At 40.4% G+C, this 24,974-nt stretch overlaps 1 protein-coding gene across 7 annotated transcripts in view; it reads right to left on the bottom strand.

Moving 5' to 3' along the window:
• Smarca2 (SWI/SNF related, matrix associated, actin dependent regulator of chromatin, subfamily a, member 2) overlaps nt 1–24,974 on the bottom strand; it is a 174,760-nt gene that overhangs the window by 17,099 nt on the left and 132,687 nt on the right. For 4 of the 7 annotated variants that reach the window (XM_003472196.5, XM_063250380.1, XM_023566051.2 and 1 more), the window contains exons 28-29: nt 9,759–9,976; nt 1,630–1,683 (exon numbers count right to left, since the gene is read on the bottom strand). In XM_003472196.5, the coding sequence (XP_003472244.1) occupies nt 1,630–1,683; nt 9,759–9,976 (272 nt within the window). Of the gene's footprint in view, nt 1–1,629; nt 1,684–9,758; nt 9,977–11,722; nt 11,819–13,055; nt 13,190–17,201 lie in introns of those variants that run through there. The other 3 variants (XM_005004718.4, XM_013155035.3, XM_013155036.3) reach the window with 3 other exon arrangements.

Here is a 24,974-nt window from a genome sequence, read left to right as displayed (position 1 = left end):
TTCTGCTACCCTAACAGTAGCCCCACTGCCACGCCAGCTGATTACAGACTGAAACTTCCACACACTGTGAGCTAAATGAACATTTCCTTCCTTAATTTTGGACATCAGGTATTTTGTCTTAGCAATGAGAGAAAAATAACTATGATGTGTGTATTTAGTAGAAATAGATTCATCTAGGTCCTAACTATATATGCTTATATTACTTACCCTCAAATAGCCCAGACATGACATCAGGGACTTGCAATTCCCTTTCAAGTTATTAATCCACTTTTCATGGTCACATGATAATTCTGATGGAAAAGAAGGGGCAAAGGAAAAACAAGGCTGATCCTTGTCAGCCTTGGTCGGTTAGCATGTCATGTGATTTGGACCACAGGCCTCTTTCTAAGCCATAGGAGTGAAAGATCTGCCCAAGCTGGTTTACTGTTTAACCTGCCCCATTTTAAATAGTCAAGGGTGAGCTGTTTTGACACCCAAATTCAAAATCAGGATGAGTTCCTTCTCACAATGGCAAAAACAGATAATTCTTCATGTTTCTTGAGAGACACTATGGCATGTCTCTGGCTTCTTGGATTAATCACTGTGTACTAAACAGCAATAAGACAAAAAAATCTACCATGCTGTTCATCAATTTTATTTCTACATAGACCTCAGCAGAGGTACAAATCACCTTCTGTTTTTAATTCCCTAGGGGAAAAAATGCCACGACTAGTGATCAATATTTATTCCAGTGTCTAGCATACAGCCTCAATTCTGTTTTCCTGCTGGTCCTGGACTAGATCCCATGCTAACTAGCTAAAAAAGTATGGTGCAAAAGACATCACTGGGTCAGTTAACAAAGTTGGAATATGGATGGTCAAGCATCGTATCAGTATTTTCAAAAGTACAGGCTAATCAAAAGAGAGTAAGAAATGTAACTTTGCATGTATTAGAAACAATACTTAACTCTGGTAAGTCACACATAGCTATCTTTCCCACTCAACCAACGCCATCTAATTCTCACATTATGTTTAGGAGACAGACATTTCTGCTTCCCACCCAACTGAAGCGAGGACTGAGTGGTGGTTAGATAGACTGACTGACACCCTACAACAACAGGGAAGCCCACTGGCCACACCTTGAAACACAGCCCAATGCACAGAGGACACTCAGCAAGTGTCCTGCACACCGTTTGCCATCAGCTTCAGGAGACAGGACAGCGTGAACACGCATGAGATACACACACCTCACATCCTGGAGATCCAGTCACCACTGGTGCTTTACATTAAGCCGCTATGCCAAGACAGCAGAGTTCAGATGCCTGCACAACATACAAAAGCAGCTAGAAGGCAGTAGAAATCCATCTCTGAGGTGCTGCAGGCTGCACAGGGGATTTTACACGACTCCCACCACCTTTGCAAGACGCATTTGCCACACAGATGCTCCCAGATTAAAACACAGCATAAGCCAACTTTGAAGCCATGGCAAGTGGTTAAGAGCATCTGTGCCTGAATCCCCCATGCCAAGGTGGGGAAACTTGGGGATGATCAGAAAAATTTGTTTCCAAAGGTTGATTCTATGAATCAGTTTGTTTCATGTACCGAAAGATACCTGCATTTAGAGACACAGGAATACAAGACAGATCCTGACCTGTTTCCTTCTATTTCCAACTGAGAATTACTGGGCACCTTCTCCACGTTACACCTGTGACAGAGTAGAAAGAACACTACAGTCAGAAGACCTGGGTCCTCCTCCCGGCCCAGCTCCTTCCTCCCAGGCTTGGTGACCTGACGGAATTTATTTCACTCTCCAAATCTGCCTTGTTTGGAAGATGCTTTGAACTTCATTCTGAAAAAAGCACACATTTCTCCAAAAGTGGGAGGCAAATGGGTTTCCTAGCCTCTGTGAGACGTTTTCTGCTGCTTCTTGTTCCCCTGATCCCATTTTCCTCCAGACCGGCCCCCTCCATGGTTCCAGAAGCAGTGGAGATGGATGGGTGAACACTTGCTAGCCTGTGAGTGATCCTGAGAAGATGGGGTCAGCCTGGCTCTAGCCTTTCCTTTGGAAAAGGTGGACACTTACCTTGGAGAGGAGTTGTGATCATGAACTAGGACAAACTGGCTTTGTTAGAGCAACCAGCACACAGAGAATGTTCCTCATGAGACAATTCAGTTTCTCAACCCCAACTAAGAGTCAGCTCTGCTGCCCAGTACTCTGTTCTTTTATTATAGATCACTGAATGAGTGGTCGTCAACTACAAATGAAACTACTCCACTTCCTGAGGCCTCAGCCTTCCCAGGCCACTAGGAGAACCTCTGGAGATGACAATTTTTGATACTGCAATAAAGGTCACCTTTAGCATGGTGGCAGGGAAGCAGTGATAGGTTTGGACACATCTTAGGGAAAAAACCTTCATCTTTATTTTGATCTCTAAGTAGAAACAGCATCCTGTAGTTTCCACAACCAACACTAGCCCTCCACAGGGTCACCACCCCACTCTGCCTTAGAGCAGAGACATTCAGAGAGGGACCAGCTTGTAAGTCAGAGGCGCAAAAGTACATGCATTACTAGAAGTACACGGTCAGAATACCTGGGATACGTGGAAGGGCAGGAAGGGACACGCTAGAAGATAAAGGTGGGAAGGATATTAGCTTCAGTACCTCAAAGACTTTCCTATGCCAAGAATTCTGATCATCATGGGATAGGAAATGGGAAGCTACTAAAAGTCAAGTAGCAGGAGGACGTGGTACCATCATGTGCCTCAGAAGGAAGACAAACCAAGGAACAGCCAGGAGAAGCAGGTGGCTAGTGAAGCCCAGAGGAGAGACCCCTGGAGACCTGTGTGGTAAAGAAACTGAGTACATGTCAGAAATAGGGCACAGGACAGGGAAAACTTTTGTTGTTTCCCATTTAGGATCTCAGACTGTGACAGTGTTGACCAAAGAGATACAGAAGTCAAAGCAGACCATGTCACCTCAGAATGTGTAACGGTGAAATGACAGGAACCTATGAATGACCAGCACCATCATGGGAATTTTACAGAATCTGCTGAACTTGGAGAAGGAAGGGTTCTACAGTCTGTGACTAATAGAGATTACAACTCAGTAGGAATGCCATGTTCTAAACAAAAGAGATGTTAACAGAATAACTCAAATCATTCTGAAAGGAAGATTACATATATGGCTTAGGGAAAAAAGTAGAAGTTCAACAACAAAGTGCTAAATAATAACGTAACTTTAGCTTTCCAAAGGTATGTGCTACTATAAATCTGAGTTAATTGATTGCAGTACCAGGATTGAACCTAGGGCTGTCATACCTTGAGATACATTCTCTTTGTATTTTTCATTCTGAGGCACAATCTTGCTACTTTGCTACTTTACCTAAGTAGAACCCAAATGCGTGATCCTCCTGCCTCAGCCTGTGGAGTAGCTGGGGTTACAGGAATGCACCGCTGTGCCTGCATATCAATCTAGTTTTAAAAAGACAGTTTTGAACACTGTTTTCAGTGGCCCATTAGAATGAAGCCTTACAATGATAATCAATGTGGAAAACGTCTTATAAAGGAAATAACTTCAATGCACTTCAACTACTTTTAAGAGAAAAACTTGGAACAAGGAAACCAGTTTTTAAATAAGAGCTCAGTTCTTCTGGTAAATGGATTGATGACATATGGGCTTTCAAAATGAGTGGCTAAACCTTATTCTAAACAAAGGAAATGCTACAGATTACTTTCCAGTGTGCATAGGAATTAAACAAATACAATTTAGGACAATTAGGTTTATGGAATGCAAAGCCCTTAAAAAGGTACTCTAAAGTAATGAAATGTTGGCTCAATTTCCTCAGGCAAATGTCATTATGATGACGTAAATTTTTAAAACCAGAAGTGACCATAAACGCCAGATACTGTCACTGCATCATCATATAATAGGGCTTCCTTGACCCTGCCTTCCCTGAACTCATCAGGCCAGCTGCTTGTTTAGTAATCTGTAGAACTCTGTTCTCCACCGCACAGGCAGCAAGTGGGTTACACATCTGTAACTTTAACCCCATAGCTGGGATTCAGCAGGACAGTGCTAGAAACAACAGGTCGGAAGTATTTCCAGGATGAAAGAACAATTTCCTCTGATGCAAAGATAGTTAAATTCAGAAAAAGCTGGGGCTCACCACGGCCGTTCCCAGGGATACCATCAAGCTTATTAAAATCAGAGGCAGGAAGGACAGAGGCCCAGTTCGGGGAAGAGGGAGGGAGGGACAGGCAGGCCGGAGCCACATGGCTGCAGCCCCAATGCTTGCAGCACTACACCCACTGGTCCATTGCACAAGGCAGGCAGAATTCCTGCCTTGGCCACTGCTACATGAATATGTTAACCAGAAATCTTTACAGTTGATTAACTTAATGAACTTACATTGTCATATACCACATTACCTATATTTATCTATGCTTTCTCAAGGTTATCAAAAAAAGCTTTTAAATTTTAATTCCTTTTAAAAGAGCATATATCAAGGTGCTTCAAATGACTTCAAGTGTCCGGCTGCAAATGTCCACCTCTTCAGAGCTGGACCTGACATCCACATCCCTGTGCAGGGCTGGTCCTCATGGAAGGCACCAGCAAACAGTGTATCAGTGATAATCAACAGTGTGTGGAGGTGAGGACACTCAACTCCTATCCTGTTTCCAGATTCTTCAGGAACTAAAACAGTGCTCAGTTCTGAAAAGCAAGCCACAATAATGCAAAATAAAAAGTCCTGATAGGAGTGTGGGTTTTTGTTTTTCAAAAGAGCATATCAAGGTGCTTCAAATGACTTCAAATGTCCAGCTGCGAACTAATTACATCCTGAAAGAGTGTGGACTGCTTCTCCTAATGATGTGTAGGAAATCACAGACCAGAAATGGAACCAGAAGACTAGAGATAAGCAAATGTCCCAATTCCAAAAGATAAAAGGAATATTGAAACTTGTGCTCGATTTTGACCCTTGGTAAAAACTTAAGATGAAATTATTCACATGCCATGGGGCTATTAAAAAAGATAAATAACATCATTAAGTACCAGCAGGAGGTCTCTTAGAAAAAGCCAAGGCATGCTAACCTCATTTCACTTTTTCAGCAGGGTTTCTAGGCTGATAGACTGGAGATGCTACAGTTTATCTTGGTTTTAGCCTTTCTTGATAACCTTGAGAAAAGATAGATAAATATGGGTAATGTGGGTATGTCCATGTGAGTTCATTTACAGTTAATCAACTGTAAGGATTTCTGGTTAATATATTCATATCAACGTACATGATTTCCAGAGACAGGTCATAGAACCTTGTCCTTTATCCTTCAGAAATTTCTCAAAAATAGCTTATGTCAAATCTTTTGATGACCAAAATTTGGGTGGACAAGGAAACACATTTTTTAAAGAAGTAATAAAGACTCAAAATAAAAGCAATGAAAAGGAGCTATACCCACAAAATCAGTAGATAGTTTCAAAATAGTGCCAACCTTGGCAGTTTTCATTTGAGAAAAGACTTATGTGTGTGTTTTGAGGGGGAAAGAGATGTCACATGTTCAGTGTAAATTAACTAAAGGTTGCTGGAAAAGGTAAACACACTCCTGAATTATGTTAACAGAATTTTGGTGTTCAGAATAAGCAAGCCTTAGGGAGAAAAGAACTTTTGGGGTTTGGGGTGCCGTATTTCAAATGGGACCTAAGGAAAGCAGAATGTGCCTCAGGAAGTGGGGCAATCTAAGTGAGGAGTTTCAGCCTGGAAAGGAAGGTCTTGCGCTGGATAGACTCATCTTGGAAAGAGCCTGGATTCATTCTCTGAAGGTCCAAACAGAACAAACCTCTGGAAGGCAAAGGGGCTGGGTCCATTTTACAGTGGGAAATAGCTACTATATTGGAGCTGCCTTTCAGTATTAAGAACTGTGTCCTAAAACTGTGAGCTAAATTTGGGATGCCCATGCGGGGGTGCTGAATGATTGTCAGCGTTGGTGCTGGGGACTCATCTCGGCCTGGGAACATGGAACCAGGTAAAGCCAAAAATCCCTTTCAGATTTAACAATGTCTCCAGGACTCTTTCCTTTCTTTATCCAATCAACAATAAGCCATACTGCTTCTAGGTTTACAATAGCTCCAGTCAATATTCTCCACTATCTTATTCTACATCTCACCTCAGAGGCACTCTACAAGGGTACAGATGCAAATTAGGTGAACCGCTTTTTAAAGAGTCTTAGGTTAGGGCGGGGGAGATTTAGTTCAGTGGCATAACTGTCTGCCTGGCAAGCACAAGGTCATGAGTTTGATCCCTGGTACCCGTCTCCAAAAAAGGTCTTAGATTAAATATTATAAAAACTGCACATGGCTGCTAAATAAGCAAGTAACAATAACAATAAAGCATGTTAATAAATCAAAACAAAGCTTCTAGTTTAACTTGATATAAGATTTTCTATTTGGGGAAAGAAATAGATGGAAAATAGCACCAGACCAGCAGTTTCTTCTGATAGCAATCCATTTATGAATCACAGAAAATTACTGGTTTTTTGAGGTCACGCTTTTAAAAGTACCTTCCTTTAAAAAACAAATAAATGAGGCACTGGCTCTTGGAGGTCATATATTTAAAAGTATCCTTTTAAAAAAATAAGTGAGGCTTGGTACTGAACACAAAGCAATCAACAGACACTTAAATTATGTTAGGTCTTTATAAAAATATCTAGGTACATCTGTCCCCAACTATCTCATGCAAGCCAATTAATTCTTCCTGTCTATTTATTAAATACAAATGCCAGTTCTTATTTAATACACTGCTAATCTATGTAACAGTCAGAGCCTTCACACTGGACAAACGCGATGGGAGAGCAGATTAGAACAGGTGGTATTTCTTTTCCAGACAGGTTACTATATTAGAAACTGACTTTAATGCTGCAAAAATCTTAAAACAGTGAGATGCACATTTCCCAGGAGCATTTTCTAAAATGAACCAAAAATATGCCACTGTATCTAATTAAGGAGCTCCAAATTTGAGTGCCTCCTACTTGAGAACCATGTTTGGTAAGAGAAACACAAAATATAAATAAAGTGCTTTTTTTCTAGAGGGTTACTAACATGAAATATACATGAAATGTGCAGGGGTGGAAAATTCAGTACACTGTTTCCAGAAAGTCCCTTATTATGGAGCTAACACATTGAGTCTTAAGGGGTGCTTCTGTAAGGAAAAAGTAAATAAATAAAAGCAGGAAAAGGAGGAAAAAATCCTAAATATCCACATGCTACAATATTTAAGGCGAATCTCCTTTACCTATGATACAACTAGAAATATGTTCCCTAATCAGTCCCAGTGAAACTGCACAACCTTTAAAGGAAATAAAACTGCGGAAACCAGTATCAGTGAAGACACTTTCTTCACAGTGCTCAGAAGTCCTTTCACCTTCTACCTAACTACGATAGGCTGAAAGGCTGACCATTAATGATTTAACTTTCCTAAGAGCCTGGCTTATCTTAACTCATCCACACTACTACAACTCTACAGGCAAATGCAGTTATTATTCCATTGTGTAGATGGGGAAACTGAGGCTCCGGGAAGTTAAATCAGTCAACCAGATGCCTCCCAGCAAACACAGGCCAACAGCAGGATTCAAATACAGACACTTACGTCAAGAGGTTCTCCTGTGCTTTTGGGAAGCTTATGAGAATGAGCTCTAGGAAAGTCCTCAGCCCGTAACCACATATATCAGGAAATTCCAAACTCAAACAGGGACGGATGTAGCCAGTGGGTAACATGAGTGAGGAGGGACATGTATGAAAAGTCTGAAGACAGAGGGCGACTCACACTCCAAACTGCAGAAATGACAGTGTGATGCAGGTGGTAGCAAATGCGACCACAGTGCCCCAAGAAACGAGGGAGGGAGGCCACTTCGGCCCTCTGCTGGCCGCCACCTTGGAGAAGGATGAGCAGAGCACTGCTACACTGGGAAGTCTTTCAAAAAAGTGGGGTGGGGTATAGAAATGCAAAAACTGTGTTTGCTTCTAAAATTTGTGCCCCCCTAAAAAAGAACCCATCAAAGTCAGTAAAATAATCCATCGATCTGTTGGCAATATGTGACGAATGCTGACCTCGGAGAAGACACAGTCATCTCTCCATAATCAAAGGCACAATTTTTAAATCTCCAAAGACCTCCTCTGCCTTTCTCAGTACTACAGAAACCTAGCAACTCAGCAAGCAATGGGTAAAATGTTTGCCAAATACCAAGGCACATCTGGTTAGAGAAACAGATGTTACGCTCTTCTGAGACAAAAGTAAAAAAGTTTCAGGTATGTGCAGATACTCTCCACTGCATAATACTTTCCTTTACATTACGGGCTAATAAAATAAGGTATAATAATCCAGGTTTCCTGTCTGTGGGAGATACACACAGAGAGATGTGGGTAAAGACGAACTTGACAGAGAGAGAGACAGTTTCTGATGCTTGGTTTGTACAAAGAAGTTTTGGGGCTCATTCTGGACAAAGAATGGAGTTGTAAGCAAGTTTTTCCTAACTACCAATGTTCCTCCTTGCCAGTAAACAAGAGAAGGGGTTGTCCTTGGTGGGCACATCAGAATCCATAAAGGGAATGCGCTTAAAAAGAAAAAAAAAAAAAAAAAAAAAAAAAAAAAAAAAAAAAGGAGGGGAAGGGAAAGGAAAATACTAAAAGTATCAAGCATGGAACTTACGGAATCTGGAGGGTAAAGAGGGATAAGAAATTCTGCCCCTTTACAAACGTTGCCCACTCCCCGCCCCCATGCCTTCACCATATCTGAAAGCTCCTTAGAGATAAGAAAAGCTTAACAACAAACTTCCCAGTGGAAAGCTCTTTGCTTTCTCTGCTACTGAACCTCAATAACAAGTTCTTCCTCTCTGGTGCAATACATGTACCAAAGCCACAAAACAAAACCAAAATCACAATTTATTCATCTTAAACATATCCAGGTATACAAAGCAGTAAGTAGTTTATAACAAAAACCATTAGCACCTAAAAACTGAATACTACTGTGCAATTTAGAGAACTCAAACATGTTTGGTTTCCTATCTTATTTTCAATGGAAATAAAATGAGATCCTCAAATAAAAACATTAGCACATGACTACCAAGTAGCAACTAGATCTATTAACCAGAGCAACAAACCAGAATGTAGCCAAACTTGTTTATCTTCTGTAAAGGACTGACTGATACTCTAAAATCTATTGTTTTGCTTTTCTAATCATTATTCAATAAGTTTAAGATGATCTCAGAAGTGTCCAACAGTCTTTCTACAGTTCACATCCAAAAGTTCCATGAAAAAAAAAGCAGATTTACTAAAATATCACTAAATATGATTATGGTGATACCCCAAACAAGTGCTCAGAAATCCATGAGTCAAAAGGGGAGAAGCAATGATATTTTTGAGGAATATTGGGTCTCAAGCAAAGCCTGAACATAAAATATTTACTTAAAATACATGAAGAGTCTTCTTCTCAACAAATAACTTCATTCTATCATCCTCACCCCCTTTTAATTTTTTCCAGCTTAGATTTTCTTTAAAAAGTGTCATATAAATTATTTTCAACTATCTTAAATAATACATAGTGAGCCATCATACAAAACAGCAATAGTGACCATTTGACATAGCACACATAACTTATACCTTTGGGAGAGAAAGCCATAAAACACAAGCTAGAAAGAGCCTTAAAGCCCTAAGCATACAGCTTAATCAGTCTGGCTCTTCAGGTGGCACCACCCATGGTCCTGGGTGGATGCTGAGGAAGGGAAGGGTGTAGCTCACCTATCTTTGTAGTTGATCACAGTATCAATGATGGCGTTCATCTGTTTTGTCAGTTTGGGGGGATTTGGTGACAGTTTCTCAGCTGGAGGGCGGCCTCTCCTCTTCTTGGCTTTCTCTACATCTTCCTTCGCAGGATCTTTATCCACATTTCTTCGTCTTTTTCTCTTCTTAAGCCGTACTTCCTCTTCCATTTCTTCCAAATTGCCGTCTTCAATGGCCTGTGAGTAGAGAACAAAGGGGAAAAATTGGAGGCAGGAAAATCACCAAGACAAATACATATAGCTTGAATAATTAGAATAAAATCTACTTAACAAAAAAGTAGATAGAAGTTTACAGTGATCAATGAAGGAAAGAGGACCACCATATTGGAAAAATACATCATTTTAACACAAGTTTGTTTCATAAACAAAATATGTTCAAGGCCTGAGATCCTCATAGCGAAAGATGATAAATATTAAAACATCTATACATTCAAGGGCTTGGAGATAACTAAATTCAAATGAAATATTTTGCTCAATGTAAGAAAAACCCTAATTCTCTCATTACTGTAAGGAGAGAGAAGGTAAATAAAAAATGAGATAAGGGTAAAGAAAAAAAATTCCCTTAAAAATACGTCCAAACAATCAGAGAAGCTTTGACCTTTTCTTCTTTAACGCTTTACATCAATTTATTCATGAATCACAATACAAATCAAAATCCCATCCAGATTTTGTTCTAAGGTAGCAATTAATAAACAAGGAAATAGGCAAGTACAAAGCCACGTTCCTTGATAATAAATGCACTTAAATCATCCGATAAAGAACACACACACTCACAAACAACAAACACTTTTTCCAATTACCTGCAAACGCTTGCTTTAAACCAGAGCCAGCAGCACTAATGCAGAGAGATAATAAAATAGCTATAAAAACAACCAGGTAGAAAAGAAACCTGTTCGTAAAAGGCTAAAAGATCCATGTGACAGATCCACAAGTTTAAACTTTCTTTTCCTGGTTAAGTCTCAAAACTTACATAGAAAAATAAAGAAGAGAAAATGCAAAGAAACTCCTCCCCAAAACCCCAGATAAAAGAAAATTTGACCACTGAAAGGAAATTTTCTTTTAAAAAAAATCTTTAAATTACATTTTAAAATTGCTTTCTCACACAAAATAACTGATGTTGCTATTTGTTCCTTCTGCCTCTCAATATTGCCTCCAGTATGCAAATGCTAATCAATCTTTTCTCGTAGCCGAAAGAGCTCTAATCATAAGGCAATTACCTTCATTTCTCCACAGCACCAAACATGGCTAATATTTATGATCATGTGAGTATAACAATCAATATAAAGAGTGATTACAGCTCAGACATAATTTCTTTCACTTATGTACAATGCCTCCTGAAAAAGAAAGGTTTTGTGAAGGAAAAAAAAAACCTGGTACAGAACACAAAACAACCTGGCATGGTAAAAATGCCAGTGGGATTTAAAAAAAAAAATGTTTCTTATGCATTCTCCAATGTGCAAATCCATAGAAGCAACATGCACACAGACAGAATCCTAAGGGACAGCCTGAGTCTAGGCCTTAATAATCAAAAGACAATTTCCATCACGATCCTACAGTGTTCAGAAAACCACTAGGAAGGAGGCAAATCTGATGAGTTATAAAGAAAAAGGAAAAAAAAAAAGCTCCACATTATTTCATTAATATTCATTTGCTTAAAAGCAGGACACCCCCTATACAGCTAAACACATTGCAGCTAAGCGAAGATTAAGAAAAGGAAATTGTCCCGCATATCTTGGAGGCAGAACATGCTAATAATAAATACAGCATGCAAGGCTGTCAACAGTTAATGGTACTGCTCTCCTCAAGCACCCAGTTGCACACAGAAATACGGAGAACACCGGCTTTGGATGTGTTACACACCTACACATGCCTGGGATGTAGTTCTACTGAATCTTCAAGACGGCAACGAAAAAGGATATTTACCTTACCACTATCAGCAGGCCGGCTATCGGAAATCACAGTTAGTGGGGATAAAATTAACAAGCCAGCAAAGCAGCGAGCTGCTAGTCTCTTCATCAGCTGATCAGGAAAAAAAAGAGAGCTGGGAAAGGCTATGTTTTCATATACAAGTAATTTTATTTTACTGAAAATTTAATACTGAAAGGATTGTGGATACTCAAATCTGCTGTTTCATTCTACCTAGTACAAGGCCCAAAGCCTTCCTCCTTCAGCCTGTTTTAATATTGACAACTACTTATCATATTTTCCCCCCATTATTCCAGGCAGCAGAATTAGAGATTTTAGCTCAGGTGGTTTCTGAGTCTTGCTTGCATTTTAACAACTAAGCCAATAAGAAAACAAATTAATATTCAAATGTATTTTAAAAAAATTAAAACAGGTATGTCTCTTTTGAATTTTATACCTCATTTTAGTGCTTTTTAAAAAAATATGCTGCATGATTTTGGAGCACTCTAAAATGAATTTTAAAATAAAAGACAATTTTTTTCCCCAGTCGATGCATGAAAGCAATGTGCATGTTCTCAGGTTCAGATTTTTAATATGTTATTCTTCTCCTTAAAAAAAATCCCGAACAACTGTGACACTTCACTTTCAGTTTCATGCTATACATTTTTCATTGTTTTTCTTTCCACTGGGATAAATGAAGAGGGGTAAGTCGTGAATATTTCTACTCTAACCCCCTTGAGTTCACAAAAGGGGGAGGGGGTAAACAAAAACGAGGGGAGGGACATTTGTACTTTTAAACCTCTAAATCTGTGAGCAGCTGAGAAGCGACAACAAACTGCAAACAGAACTAGTGAAACAATTTTTATTATAATTGCTAATTCGTGCAGATTCTTACTAAATTTAGGTTCTGGAATTACAAGGAAACACCAAAAGTACTGACCATTATTCCCCTTAAATTAAGGTTTTAATGCAGGAATGCAGAGAGCCACAAAACATCTTCCCTCCTTCCCCAAAGACCCCAAACACATCCATATGCAGTGCCTTAACGTTCTGGGATTTCTAAGGGTCTCCTAATAGAAACCAATGCACTACATATTCCCAAATGCTTTTCGCACTTAAAGGGTACAGTAAGGTTTTCCTGCATGTTAGGAACATTATTCTTGGAGATTTAAACTGTTGATTTAAAAAAAAAAAATTATCAAACTAGCTCAACTGCCTCAACTCAGCGCGGGGTGGGGTGAGGGGGCGGGGGCGCACACACAAAACCCCAAAACAAAAACAAAACCAAAAAACCAAAAACTTGCTACACAACGCTAAAAGTAATACCCCCAAAAAGAATTCTCTTCCAAACCTTTTACCAGCACAATAATGAAATAAATCACAGAAGCAAACCCCCAGTTTCCGACTGGTGACGTGCTGCGCAAGAGTGCGAGCCCTAATTCAACATACAGACGGCTCCCATGCTGAACTGCCTCTAGATTTAATGAAGTGAATAGGAAGGAAGTCGGGGGAAAAAAAAGTGTACAAATAAGAAATTAACACTTTCCTTCCCTACCTAGCCGGTGACACACAACTACAGTGAAGTTTGGTGAGGCACCTCGTTCCTTAAAGGCACACTGCACCCTGTTCGCTCTGGATAGCAAGAAAAAACCCCATATGGTGGTAAAAATCCCCAGCCAAGTTAAAAGAGTTAAGTATATTTCAGCCTGCGTTTTTCCTGAATGAAGCTGGAAATTACTCCTTCCTCCACTGGATGGCAACCTTTTTTTTCTCCCCTCTTTTTCTTTCTCTCTCTCCCCTCTCTTTTCTTTCTTTCAATTTTGCTTAGAAGAAAAATACATTTTCATGCCACAGGCTGTTCAGGAACAAAATCAGGACGGGCTCTCTCTTCAATTAGTTCTTGAGAAAGCGGCGTGTGGCTTCTGACAACCAAATGCAGAGGGTGGTGAGGCGAGATTTTCTGCGGTAGAGGAACCGCTTTGCAGCTTGCAAAGCACATGGCAGACCTGGGAATCTGCCCCACGTGGCTCCGGGCATGGCCCTCCGTCACTATGACACACGTTCAACCATGTCTTCTACCGAATGATTGAGTGAGGGAAGGTCCAGAATGTAGGTGTGCCGCCTGCTCTCAGGGGTAATGAGGCGCTGTTCTCTATCACTCCACAATATCACAGCAGAGCAGGGACGTGCAAACAAAAAAGCCACAAGCTGCCTCCAGTGCATTGTCTCCACCTCTGCATTTCCAGGTCCACCACAGCCCTCACAGTGCCACAAGCCATCTTAAGAAATTCAGGAGCAATTGTAAAGCTGCCTAGATAGAGGGTGCATGGCAAATTTCTTGGATGTGAAATGGGAATATCAGTATCTCGTTACTAACTCTGATATTTAAATATTGTGTTATTTCTGCTCACTACAATGGGTCTTTTTTTTTCTCTCCTGCGGGAGAGGGTCCTCCTCCCTTTGTCAGGTACTCTAATCAGGATTCCAGAAGAGGATCCCACACTGCTACTGCAGTTAAGATGATTATTATACCAGTGCTTTCTGAGAACAACTCAGACACCACCAAACTTAACTCCAACATTCAAGGGGAGTTAAACCTTCAGGGCTAAACCTCCTTGGAGCCCTGCTGCAACCTTGCAAGCCCATAACATAGGTAATGCTCTCCCAAAGGAGAACCAACAGTAACAACAAAAAAGTGGAATTTTAAAGAACACTCAGTAATCTCACATTCAGGGTAAGTTCTTGCAGTAGGACTATTAAATAGTCACCCCACGGCCACTGCCCTGAATATGGAGCTCTTCCTCAAATATGATAAATTGTGATAGTTACTTAGGGCAAGCAATACCAACACTTTTGGATGCAGAATTTCAGGCGTAGGCTTTTGCAAGGCAAGATTTTTAACCTTACAATTTTTGAACGGAACTTGTTAGAAACATCAAAAACTCCCTAAAGTGAAATAACTCAGATAAATTGTACATGATTCTACTCCTATAAAGAGGAAGACACTGGTCATCAGGAGCTGAGGTGCGGCATGGGGGAGCTACTGCTGATCCAATGCAGGTCACTTTGGGAAGATGAAGAGTCTTAGAAATGGATGGCGGTGCCGATTGCAAAACATTGTGAACATATCTAATATTATTGAATTTAAAAATGGTTAAAAGTACATTTTACATGTGTTTTACCACAAGAAAACACACCCAAAATGTCAGATTACCTTAATAGAACAAAACACCTAGCAGCAGAGATTCACAAGAATTCCTATTACTTCAACGCACAGCACTCAATATTGGGTGACATCTCACTAGCTTTCCTCTGGAATTCAAATCTTTCAACATTTTAGTAGGTAGCACGTTTAGTCTTGCCCTGGTCAATAACTAGAAGCACTTTTGAAAATTCCCACTTACAAAACTATTCAAATGTTACTAATGAAATATCTATGATGTAAGAAAATACCTATACTTAGGCCTTCCTGATTCACAAATTCTGTTGGGTAAGAAATGATTCAAGTATTCAACAGGTGAGCTGATCTGAAAGCGAAGGATGTTTTGGAATACATCTCCCTTTCCACCCTGCAGTGCAATGAACTGATGCTAGGTTCATTCAACAGACTCTGTTTATTTCTTATTTCATTCATTTATCAGGCAACTTGGATGCCAACTACACTCCTAGCTCTCCCTGAGCTAAACTAAAATGTACAATGCTGGCCACAGATGGGGAACGAATTGAGCTTCAGTATCATGAATTTCTGGTACAGTGAGTTTTTCCGTTTTTTTCCAATCCTCTCATTATTTTGGGGTGGGAAGTGCATAAAGCTCTCTCTTTGCTCCTATGGCATAAGGAAGACAGGTAGAGAAACTGGAGAGGAAGGTTATAGGGGACAAGGGAGTCCACAGCTTATAAATCTGATAGGAGGTATACTATTTCAAGAAAAGTAATTTGAAGTCTAGAAGAAAAATGAGTAAAACAAATACAAAAGTTATGTAAGCCATGAGAACTAAGAATTCATTTGTATCCTTTGGGCAGTAATAAGCTCAAGTTTGTGTTTAAGAAGTAACTTTTAGTTTCATTTGAAAGAGGACCCCAAAACATCTGGCCTTGAACACCCTACCAAATACTCCCTCAGAACAAAAGAACCTGAGGGAATTTGCAAGTGTGTAAGAGGTTCAGATACAAAGAAGAATTGTAAGAAATTCATTTCAGTCTCTCTATTCAGAGATCGCTTATCCAGTTCTTCCCAATTGTCAGCAGAGCCAAGAACTCCACTCATTTGGCTATTGAGCCGGGCTGGGCTACTCTTTCTCAGTACGTTAAAATAATGACTTAAGAAATGTTGAGAGGGTAACACACTATAGTATAATTTCCAAGCTTTAAGTGAATAACTTCATATCTTTTAAGATCAGTAAAAATTCAATGATTAAGACTAACCATTTGAAGATTGTATCAGTTGATGCTTACTAGAGAAACATAAAATGCAAGATACACAAATATATAAGGATTTACATGATAGTTTTTACAATGACCACCTGCAGAATCAGGTGTGGGAGAGAGCAAAAGGGCCATCTACACACTGGAAACTCTACGAATTCAGTTGAAGCCCTGGAGCCCACTGAGTGGGTTCTGCAACAGAAGGCTGAAGAGACTGTGCTGGAAGCCAGGAGAAGACATTTAAGGCGAAGATGAAGACTGAAGCTCCTCCAAAGAAACAGAAGTAAGTATTGCTTCTTTTACTTTATGCAGGCAATAAACCTACTTAGTTGGTACCACTCATACCCAGGATGAGTCTTCTGTCTTCAGTACATCCCTTGAGTCACACCCAGAACCATGCTGATTCGATTAAGTTGGGAGGTTTTTACTCAGGTTGACCCAATCAGGTAACTATCACAATCCACTAATTTGACAACCAGACACATTGCCTTAAACCATACTTAGTATCCAGATACAAAGATAAGTTCATAATTACACTTAATGTGTTACAATTATCCTGCAAACAAAAAGAAATACACTAATTCGCTCCTCAGTATTTTAGGCAAGTTTTCTTTGGGTGATGTTTACTCCTAACATAACTTGAACACTATAACATAGGCTTAACAATGCTTAAGAATCAGTATTAAGCCTGGGGTTTAGCTAGGCAATGTAAGTGCCTGCTTTGTAAACCCAAAGTTCTGAATTCAATCCCTGGCACACACACACAAAGAACTAGTATTAAGTCTAGTTCTATGTTATATCGCATAGGAAGCATATTAAGAAAGAACTATTATAATGCTCATTCCTGTAATTGATCCCAGCATTTAGAACTACCTTATACTACCTGTTTTGTATTTCCTTGGCCTTTAGCCTACAACTTAGCAAGTCTCGGTCCCTTCATTCCTGAAATTTCTGGGTCATTTGTCAGTCTGCGTGGATTGTGTTTTTGTAGTTTCCCACTGAATTTAATAACAGGGGTTGGTAATACTAGAAAGTGCAGTAAGGATCTCTTGCACTCCAAAGATAGTCTTCCTTTTTCTTGTTTTGGAGTAATAGTCCAATAGTCCTTTGATGGTATGGGTCAGTCACTCCTACTAACACCATAACTCCATGTTTAGCTTGTTTAACTCAGGCATGTGAAGAACAAAATGACCAGGAGAAAGTCTTAGCTTCCACTTCAGTGTTGTACTTTCTGGTACAAGCCTTCCTCTATTCTGAAACTAAGACTTCTAGGGCAGCACAGCATAAAGTTGAGGGAACAAAAAACAAAAATTTTGCTAGTGCATTACTAGGGGTAATAGTGAGTAGTACTATTCCCTCTGAAAGCCCTTGATTCCTGGACCTGTGAATCTTTGCTATGGGGGGGGGGTACAGTATCATATAATGGACACAAATTCAAAGCATATATAGTCTTTTGAAGAACTGCCCCAGCCTGGCAGACTATTGTCACCTAGTTGGTGTTGTAACTGCATCTTCAAAAGACCACTCCATCTATCTAGCCAGCCACGTGTAGATGATGAGGAACATGACAAGACCAGAGAATTCCATCAGCATGAGCCCGTTGCCTCACTTCTTTAGCCATAAGATGTGTTCCTTAGCTGGAGGCAAAGCTGTATAGAATTCCATGATGGTAGATAAGGCTTTCTATAAGCCCATGGAGGCATGTTTGCAGAAGCATTGCATGTGCAAATCCATACCCAGAATAAGTGTCTATGCCAGTTTGGACAAAGCACCATCCTTTCCATGAGAGAAGCAGTCCAATATTATCAACCTAATATCAGTGATGATTCCATATCAGGAACATAGCATTGGTATTGGTATTTGCTGTTGGCATATTGACCATTCAGCAGTGGCTGAGCCAAATCAGCCTTGGTGGGTGAGAGTTCAAGTTGCTGCACCCATGCACAACTTTTATCCTGCCACCTCATGAGCCCATTGGGAAATGACAGGGGTGGCTGAAGAGAGAGACTGACTGCTGTCTTAGTTACTTTTCCAGTTGCCAAGACAAAATACCCAACACCCAAAATTAAAGGCAAAAAGGCTCATTTAAATCATAGTTTGTAGAGGTTTCAGTCCCTAATTGGCTGGCTCTAAGGTAAAGTATCATCACAGAGGAAAAACAGTTCATGGTGGGCAGAAGGCAGCAAAGTAACAAGAGATAATCACAGCTCTTTCTATCCCTTATATCTTATCCAGACTACTTAGGGTAAGTAGCACTCACAGCCTTAATCCTAGTGCCCTTGAGCCTAGCATTGCACTATGAATCAGTTCCAGTGCCACACATGCTATATCCAGCCACCTCTGAAAAAGTCCCACTATGAGACTGCATGAAGTTTTTGGAGGACATCTAAACATAAGCCATAACATTCTGCTCCTGGTCCCTCAAAGACTCATGCATAATCCCTTTTTGCATAAGACATTTAGTTCATCTCCATGACATGCAAATGTCCTAACAGTTTCAGGATTACTGAAAAGTCCAAGACCGAAGTGTCCTCTGAGATTTAAGGCCAATTATTAGCTACAAGCCTCTGTACAAATAAAAAGAACGTTAAATGTTTCCAACATTCAGTGGCACAAGATAGACCTTTCTATTGCAAAAGTTACAAACAAGAGGATAGCAAAGAATGGGAAAGAAGCAAGACCAAAATCTAACAGGGCAAACAGTAAATCCCTCAGCTCCACTTCCAGTATCCCTGGCAATCTGGGGCATGTGGTAGACTCCAAAGGGTCTACCTCTATGGCACTGCCAGTGTTTATAGTTTCCATGGCTTCTCTTTGGGGGTGGTTCCGCTCCCTCCCAGTTTTCCTCAGAGGATCTATGTTCCCAAATTCTGGGGTTCCTACTGCATCTCTGGCTTTACACACTGCTGCCTCAGGAACACACTACCTGGCCTCCCAGGCCTTCTTCTGACATCTCCAGGGAAACCTTCCTGACCCCTCAACTTTTACATTTTACATGTTCCTAAAAAACCAGCACCACACGGATGATGCTAAGGTCTGCCATCAGCTGGAGGAAAAGCTAAGATGCCTTCTCTCTTGGCTGTAGCAGTCCAGTGCCTATGAACCAAATCCCAAGGAAAAAATTCCTGTACTGTCACCATTCTGTAACATGATGCTCTGGGACACTCACCTCAAAGCAGGCTTTCATCTTTGCAACTCTGAGGCTGCGAAAAGACTAGAGTCCTGGTACTTCTTGCCATGTCCTCAGGCCATCTTTATTGTTGCTTTCTATGTAAATACTTGGCTTTTTCTTACTAGTCTTTTCAGAGATCAGTTTCTCCTCAGTGTCATTTTTGTAGACTACAATGTACTGGAGCTTCCTTTCTGGTCTAACTTACAATGTTTTGAATCATTCTGTTGGGCTCTTTGCTCTTGATTCTAAACATAAATCTGTCTAAAAAACCCGAACAGTAGCCACGCCACTCTCTTAACACTAGACTGCCCTCAAAGTTTTTCTACAAAATTAGTCTGCCACCTTTAATCTTTGTCTTAGCAAAAGTATGTTAATAAGCAAAATACAAACTTTCTGCCAAGATATAACACACATCGTCTGGAGTCCAACAGCCAATGCAGTCATTCTTCCCAGCAGAAATCTCCCAAGCCTGGTCTTCTGAGCTCTGACTGGAATCCCTCATCAAGTATAGCCCAAAATGTTCCAGTACTATCATTTTCGCCAGCATCTCCAAACCTTTTCAAACTCTTCCCACAAGCCAGGTCCCAAAGGTTTCTGAATCACAGAGTTAGGTACAGTCAAAACTACCCTACTTACCTGGTAACAAATTTGTCTCAGTTTCTTTTCTAGCTGCTAAGACAAAATACCCAACACTCAGTTAAAAGAGGAAAAGTTTATTTAGCTTACAGTTTGTAGAGCTTTCAGTTCATAATCAGCTGGCTCCAAAGAGCAAGACGGCATCATAGAGGAGAAATAGTTTATGGCAGGCAGAAGGTAGCAAAGCAACAAGGGAGGACCACAGCTCTTTCTGTCCTTTTATCTTATCCAGGCTACTTACAGCATTGCACCAGGAATCAACTCCAATGCCAAACACTCTAGATCCAGCCACCTGTGAAAAAGCCCCACCTATGACCACGAGGCTTTGAGGAAACATCTCAAGACAAGCACTAACAATCACTATCTACAGAATAGGTCATCCCATCCACTTCACAGTTAACGTCCTCTTCTGCTGAGATTATTTTTTGTTGAGTGTTTACATGGAAGACAAATATTCTCACATCCATTATCCAAATGGAAAGTTCTGTCCATATACCTCTTCTCCAAAGATCTGTGGCACCAATTTTAAAGTCACATTCCTTACAATTCCATGATTCTCTTGCCAGACTACTGGCTATAGCCCATGAATCAGTATTCAGTCATAATTGGACATTTTTCCTTCTAGGTAAAATGTACTACCCCCAAATTCTACCCACTATGAAGATTTCCCTTTACCACTGTCCTTCAGTGATGTCCTGGAAAGGGGCTGTAATACCATAGCTGTCCACTTGCAAGCAGTACCTGCATAACATGCAGAACTAGCCATAAACCAAGCCCCCGCCTTCCCCTCTTCTAGCAACAGGTCATATGGTATACCCCGTGAGGCCACAGATGCATATTGGGAGACAGATAACAATATAGCAGCAGGAGTACCACGGGCATTGGAGAAACTTCCTCATGTAATTTATTTATGCACTCTGGACCTGCTCTGGCTCAATCCCATATACATCATTTCCATTTAGTGATGGATTGCTACTGTGCACATTCAACTTCATGACTTGATAGATAAGACCCAGCTCAGGATGGGTACTCAAGTCACATGGTAAGCTGTTGTGTCATGGTCAAGTATTCTGTTTTCATTAAGGCCCAGGAGTAGGGTAAGAGCTGGGTTTTTTTTGTTGTTGTTGTTTTTTTTTTTTTTTTCCTTTGGTGGTGGTAGGGTAACAGGGATCAAATTCGTGACTTCACACTTACCAGGTAGGTGCTCATGCCACTGAGCTAAATCCTCATCTCAAGAGCTGTTTTTCAAAGAGAGAGTACTTGTCTACAAATGATGGCAGACTATTTCTCCAAAATCCTAAAGGCTTCCACTGTGATTCACCTATGGGGGCCTGCAAGAGACTCCAAACAGCACTCCTACCTGCCACTGCCACTTCAAATACAATTGAATTTGTTGGATCATGTCTTTTGAGCACCTCACCCCAGGAGCAGGACAGCCTGCACAGCATCCTGGATCGGTTGCACAGCCATTCATATACTGGGTCCCACTCAAAACTAGCAGCTTTCCAAGTCACTCAGAAAACAGGCCAGAGTAAACACCTAAATGAGGAATGTGTTGCCTCTAAACCTCAAGTAGGGTGTTGTGCCTCTTATGTGGTTGTAGAGAGAGCCAGATGCAGCAACTCATCGTTTACCTTGGAAGGAATATCTATCTCTATATGCCCCACACCTCTGGACTCCTGGAAATGTCAATGAGGTAGAAGGACTTTAAATTTTGTTGTATTTATTTCTCATCCTCTGGCTTGCAAATGCTTTATTAACAAATCCAGAAAGGTTGCCATCTTCTAGTCACTTGGTCCAATCAGCATAATGTCATTAATGTAGTGGATCAGTATGATATATTGTGGGAGAAAAGGTGATCAAAATCCCTGCAAACAAAGTTGTGTTATAGGGGTGGAGAAGTAATATAATCTTGAGGTAGAACAGTGAGGTGTACTGCTGACCTTGCCAGAACACAAAATGTTTCTGCTAAGTCTTATGGATGGTATGAAGTAGAAGACATCTGCCAAATCAATAGCTGCACACCAAGTACCAGCAGATATATTAATCTGCCCAGGCAAGGACCCACATCTGGTACAATAACTACAATCACAGTCACTGCTTCATTCCCTTTACAGTAGTCTACCATTATTCTCCAAGACCTGTCCATCTTCTGGAGTGGTCAAATGGGAGAATTAAATGGAGATGTGGTGAGAACCACTACCCCTACATTCTTCAAGCCCTCGATAGTGGCACTAATCTCTACAATCCAGGGATGAGATACTGTTTTTGGTTTACTGTTTTACCATGTAAAGCCAGCTGTAATGGCTTCTATTTGGTCTTTCCAATCATAATGGCCCTCACACTACAGGTTAAGGAACCGATGTGAGGATTCTGTAAAGTACTAAGTGTATCTACCCTATTTATGCATTCTGGAACAGGGGAAATGCCTTTAGGATGGATTCCAAGACCTACTGGGTCCACTATGAATTGGACCTTTACTTAAACTCCATTGATCACCTGACCTCCATAAGCCCCTACGCTTACTGGAGGGCCCCAGTGACATTTTGGATGCCCTGGAATTAGTGTTAGTTCATAACTAATGTCTGATAGTCCCCAAAATTTTGATCATTTCCCTTCTCTGAATGTACAGTGCTCTAGTAAAAGGTCTCAGGTCCCTTTGGGGAAAGATTGGAGAATGAATGACTACAAAATTGTTGGTAGTATATTTGGGTTTTTCCTCAAGGGGATGCAGCATCACCTTCATTCAAGAGGTTTTGGGTCTGTAAACTGGCTCAAATCTAGGAACTGCTTGAGAGGCTGTGATTATCTATTACTACTATTTGAAGAAGATTTCTAGGGGTTTTTTGCCCCTAGAAATTTTTAATTTTAAAAAATTTTAAATTTTAAATTTTTTTGATTACACAAACGTAGTGAAAATCTAGTAGGCTTTCTACTTCACTTTCAGGAACACTGAGGAATCAGTGATGTAGACAGACCTACATGTGCCAGACCATTCCAATCATTGTTCTGCTTCTGCTGTCCATTATGCTAAGTGTGTGCATCCTGCCTTTGGCAATTAAGTGCTGCCACTTGATCCCTGCCAGTCTGGGATCCAATTAAACACATTGCCCTTAAGTTTTCCAATTGAATAATCTTGGCCCCACTGCAAGGTCTGGCATACAAAGAATAGCAGTGACAGAGCTCCCTTCATGAATCTGTTTCTCAACGTGTTAGTAAAGGGTACATCTTCTAGATCATCCCAGGGAGGAGGATTAGGTTTAACATGACAAATTCACTCCAGCATTCCTGTGTCCCTGAGCTTTTGAATCCCCACATCAACAGTAAGCCACAGAAAAACAAATAATGTATGTGCTAACTCATTCATAATGAGCCATCTTTTGATCCACACTTTTGCCAACCCAGTCGAATAAACCATTTACATCTTTTTTACTCCACAACTTGCAGTTGTTTCCACAATGACAAACTCAGTTTGTTGTATGTTTTTTTCCATCATTATCCTGCACCTGTAAAATCCATTCCCAAACTTGTTCATCAGGTCTATTTATAAGAGTTAGAAGAGTTGAGTTCTTTGGGACACAGGCAGACCCCCTCGTGAGTCACACTATGTACCTCTCATTCTTAAGAGCTTTCTGTGATTTGAGCCTGGTGATAGTTCTAGAGGTACAAGTGGGTGGTGAGGGTGGGTACTGAGGAGAGACAGCATGATCCTGACACAGGATTAGTTTTAGGTATACTAGGAGAGGCCAACACCACAAAGGGTGGGAGTAGGGGAAATTTCTTCCTCTGGAAAAATAATCTCATTAGAGTCTAGGACAGTGCCGATGAACCTTTTTACAGATGAGTGCTCAAAGTGTAACCCACAGCCCACTTATTTATGGCCAAATTCAAATACTGTAATTAAACCTAAATACCAAGATTTTAGTTTAGAAAAACAATTCATACATTAACAGTTTTGGACTTAAAAGAAAAACAAATAATGTATGTGCTATGCCACCACTGGTCTGGGAGCTCAACACCCATAGCCCTGGTCTGGATCGTCCCACACATCTCTCTCCTGGTTTATAGGATCCCATTCTTTTCTACTCAGAGCCCTTAGCTTTACATCCAATACTGTTTGAGGGCAAGCATTAAATTTACTGTACTTGAGCCAATCAAATGATGAAGGCCTGTGTTTGGGTTTCTGCAATGTTAGTCCTGTGGCTAAAGGAGAGGAGATTCTCTTTCAGGACACACTTAGAGATTTAGATGATTTATGTGTCTGGAGCTTGGAATTTGCATATTTGAGCTCCTCCTCTTCCTTTCTTAATTTGTCTTCATGGTTAGAATACTAGATTTCCTATAGGTGTTTTGAGTTCCTTGTTTTCTTTTACTAGAGATGCTAAGACCAACCAACAGGTACCATTATACTTCCTACTCTGTCAAAAATACCCAAAAGTTTCATAGGGGTACCACTAAATTTCTTATGTCTAACAAGGGTGAATTAGGAAAATCAAATGGATCGACATTGCCTAGTACTTTAAACACCTCAAACTGAAGGTGATCAGAATTCTGCTTATTATCAGGAGAGACTGCTATTTCTAGGTCCCATCAAATTGGAAAGCCAATTCTAGTAACCACTAATGCTATTAAAGAATTTCATCTTTGCAATTTTCTCTAGAGTTAATCCCAGAACCAAAATCTGTATCAGTCAGTGATGACTAGAGAAACCGATATGTATAACACAAAATATACAAATGTATGAGGATTTACAACATAGGCTTACGATGGCAGTCCACAGATTCAGGTTTGGATGAGTGCAAAAGAGCTGTCTTGCTCATGATAATGCAAAAATAAGTAGCAGACTCAGTATTTGGTTTCTGGAATTTTGGCTGCATAACCTGCACCCTTCACTAGCAGGTCATTCCATTTTATAGTATACAACAGTGTTATTTTTAATGATGTCTGAACTATCATGAAAAAACAAAGATATACCTACTAGACTCAGGTGAATAATGCAAATAAAAACAGCACGGTGCATCCAGAGAACACTTCTAG

This window comes from Cavia porcellus, unplaced genomic scaffold, assembly GCF_034190915.1.
Source record: "Cavia porcellus strain 051 isolate PalLab524CR breed Dunkin Hartley unplaced genomic scaffold, mCavPor4.1 scaffold_1, whole genome shotgun sequence".
NCBI lineage: Eukaryota > Metazoa > Chordata > Mammalia > Rodentia > Caviidae > Cavia > Cavia porcellus.
The sequence above is the reverse complement of the archived record's forward strand: the minus strand, read 5'-3'. Positions and strand labels throughout refer to the sequence as shown.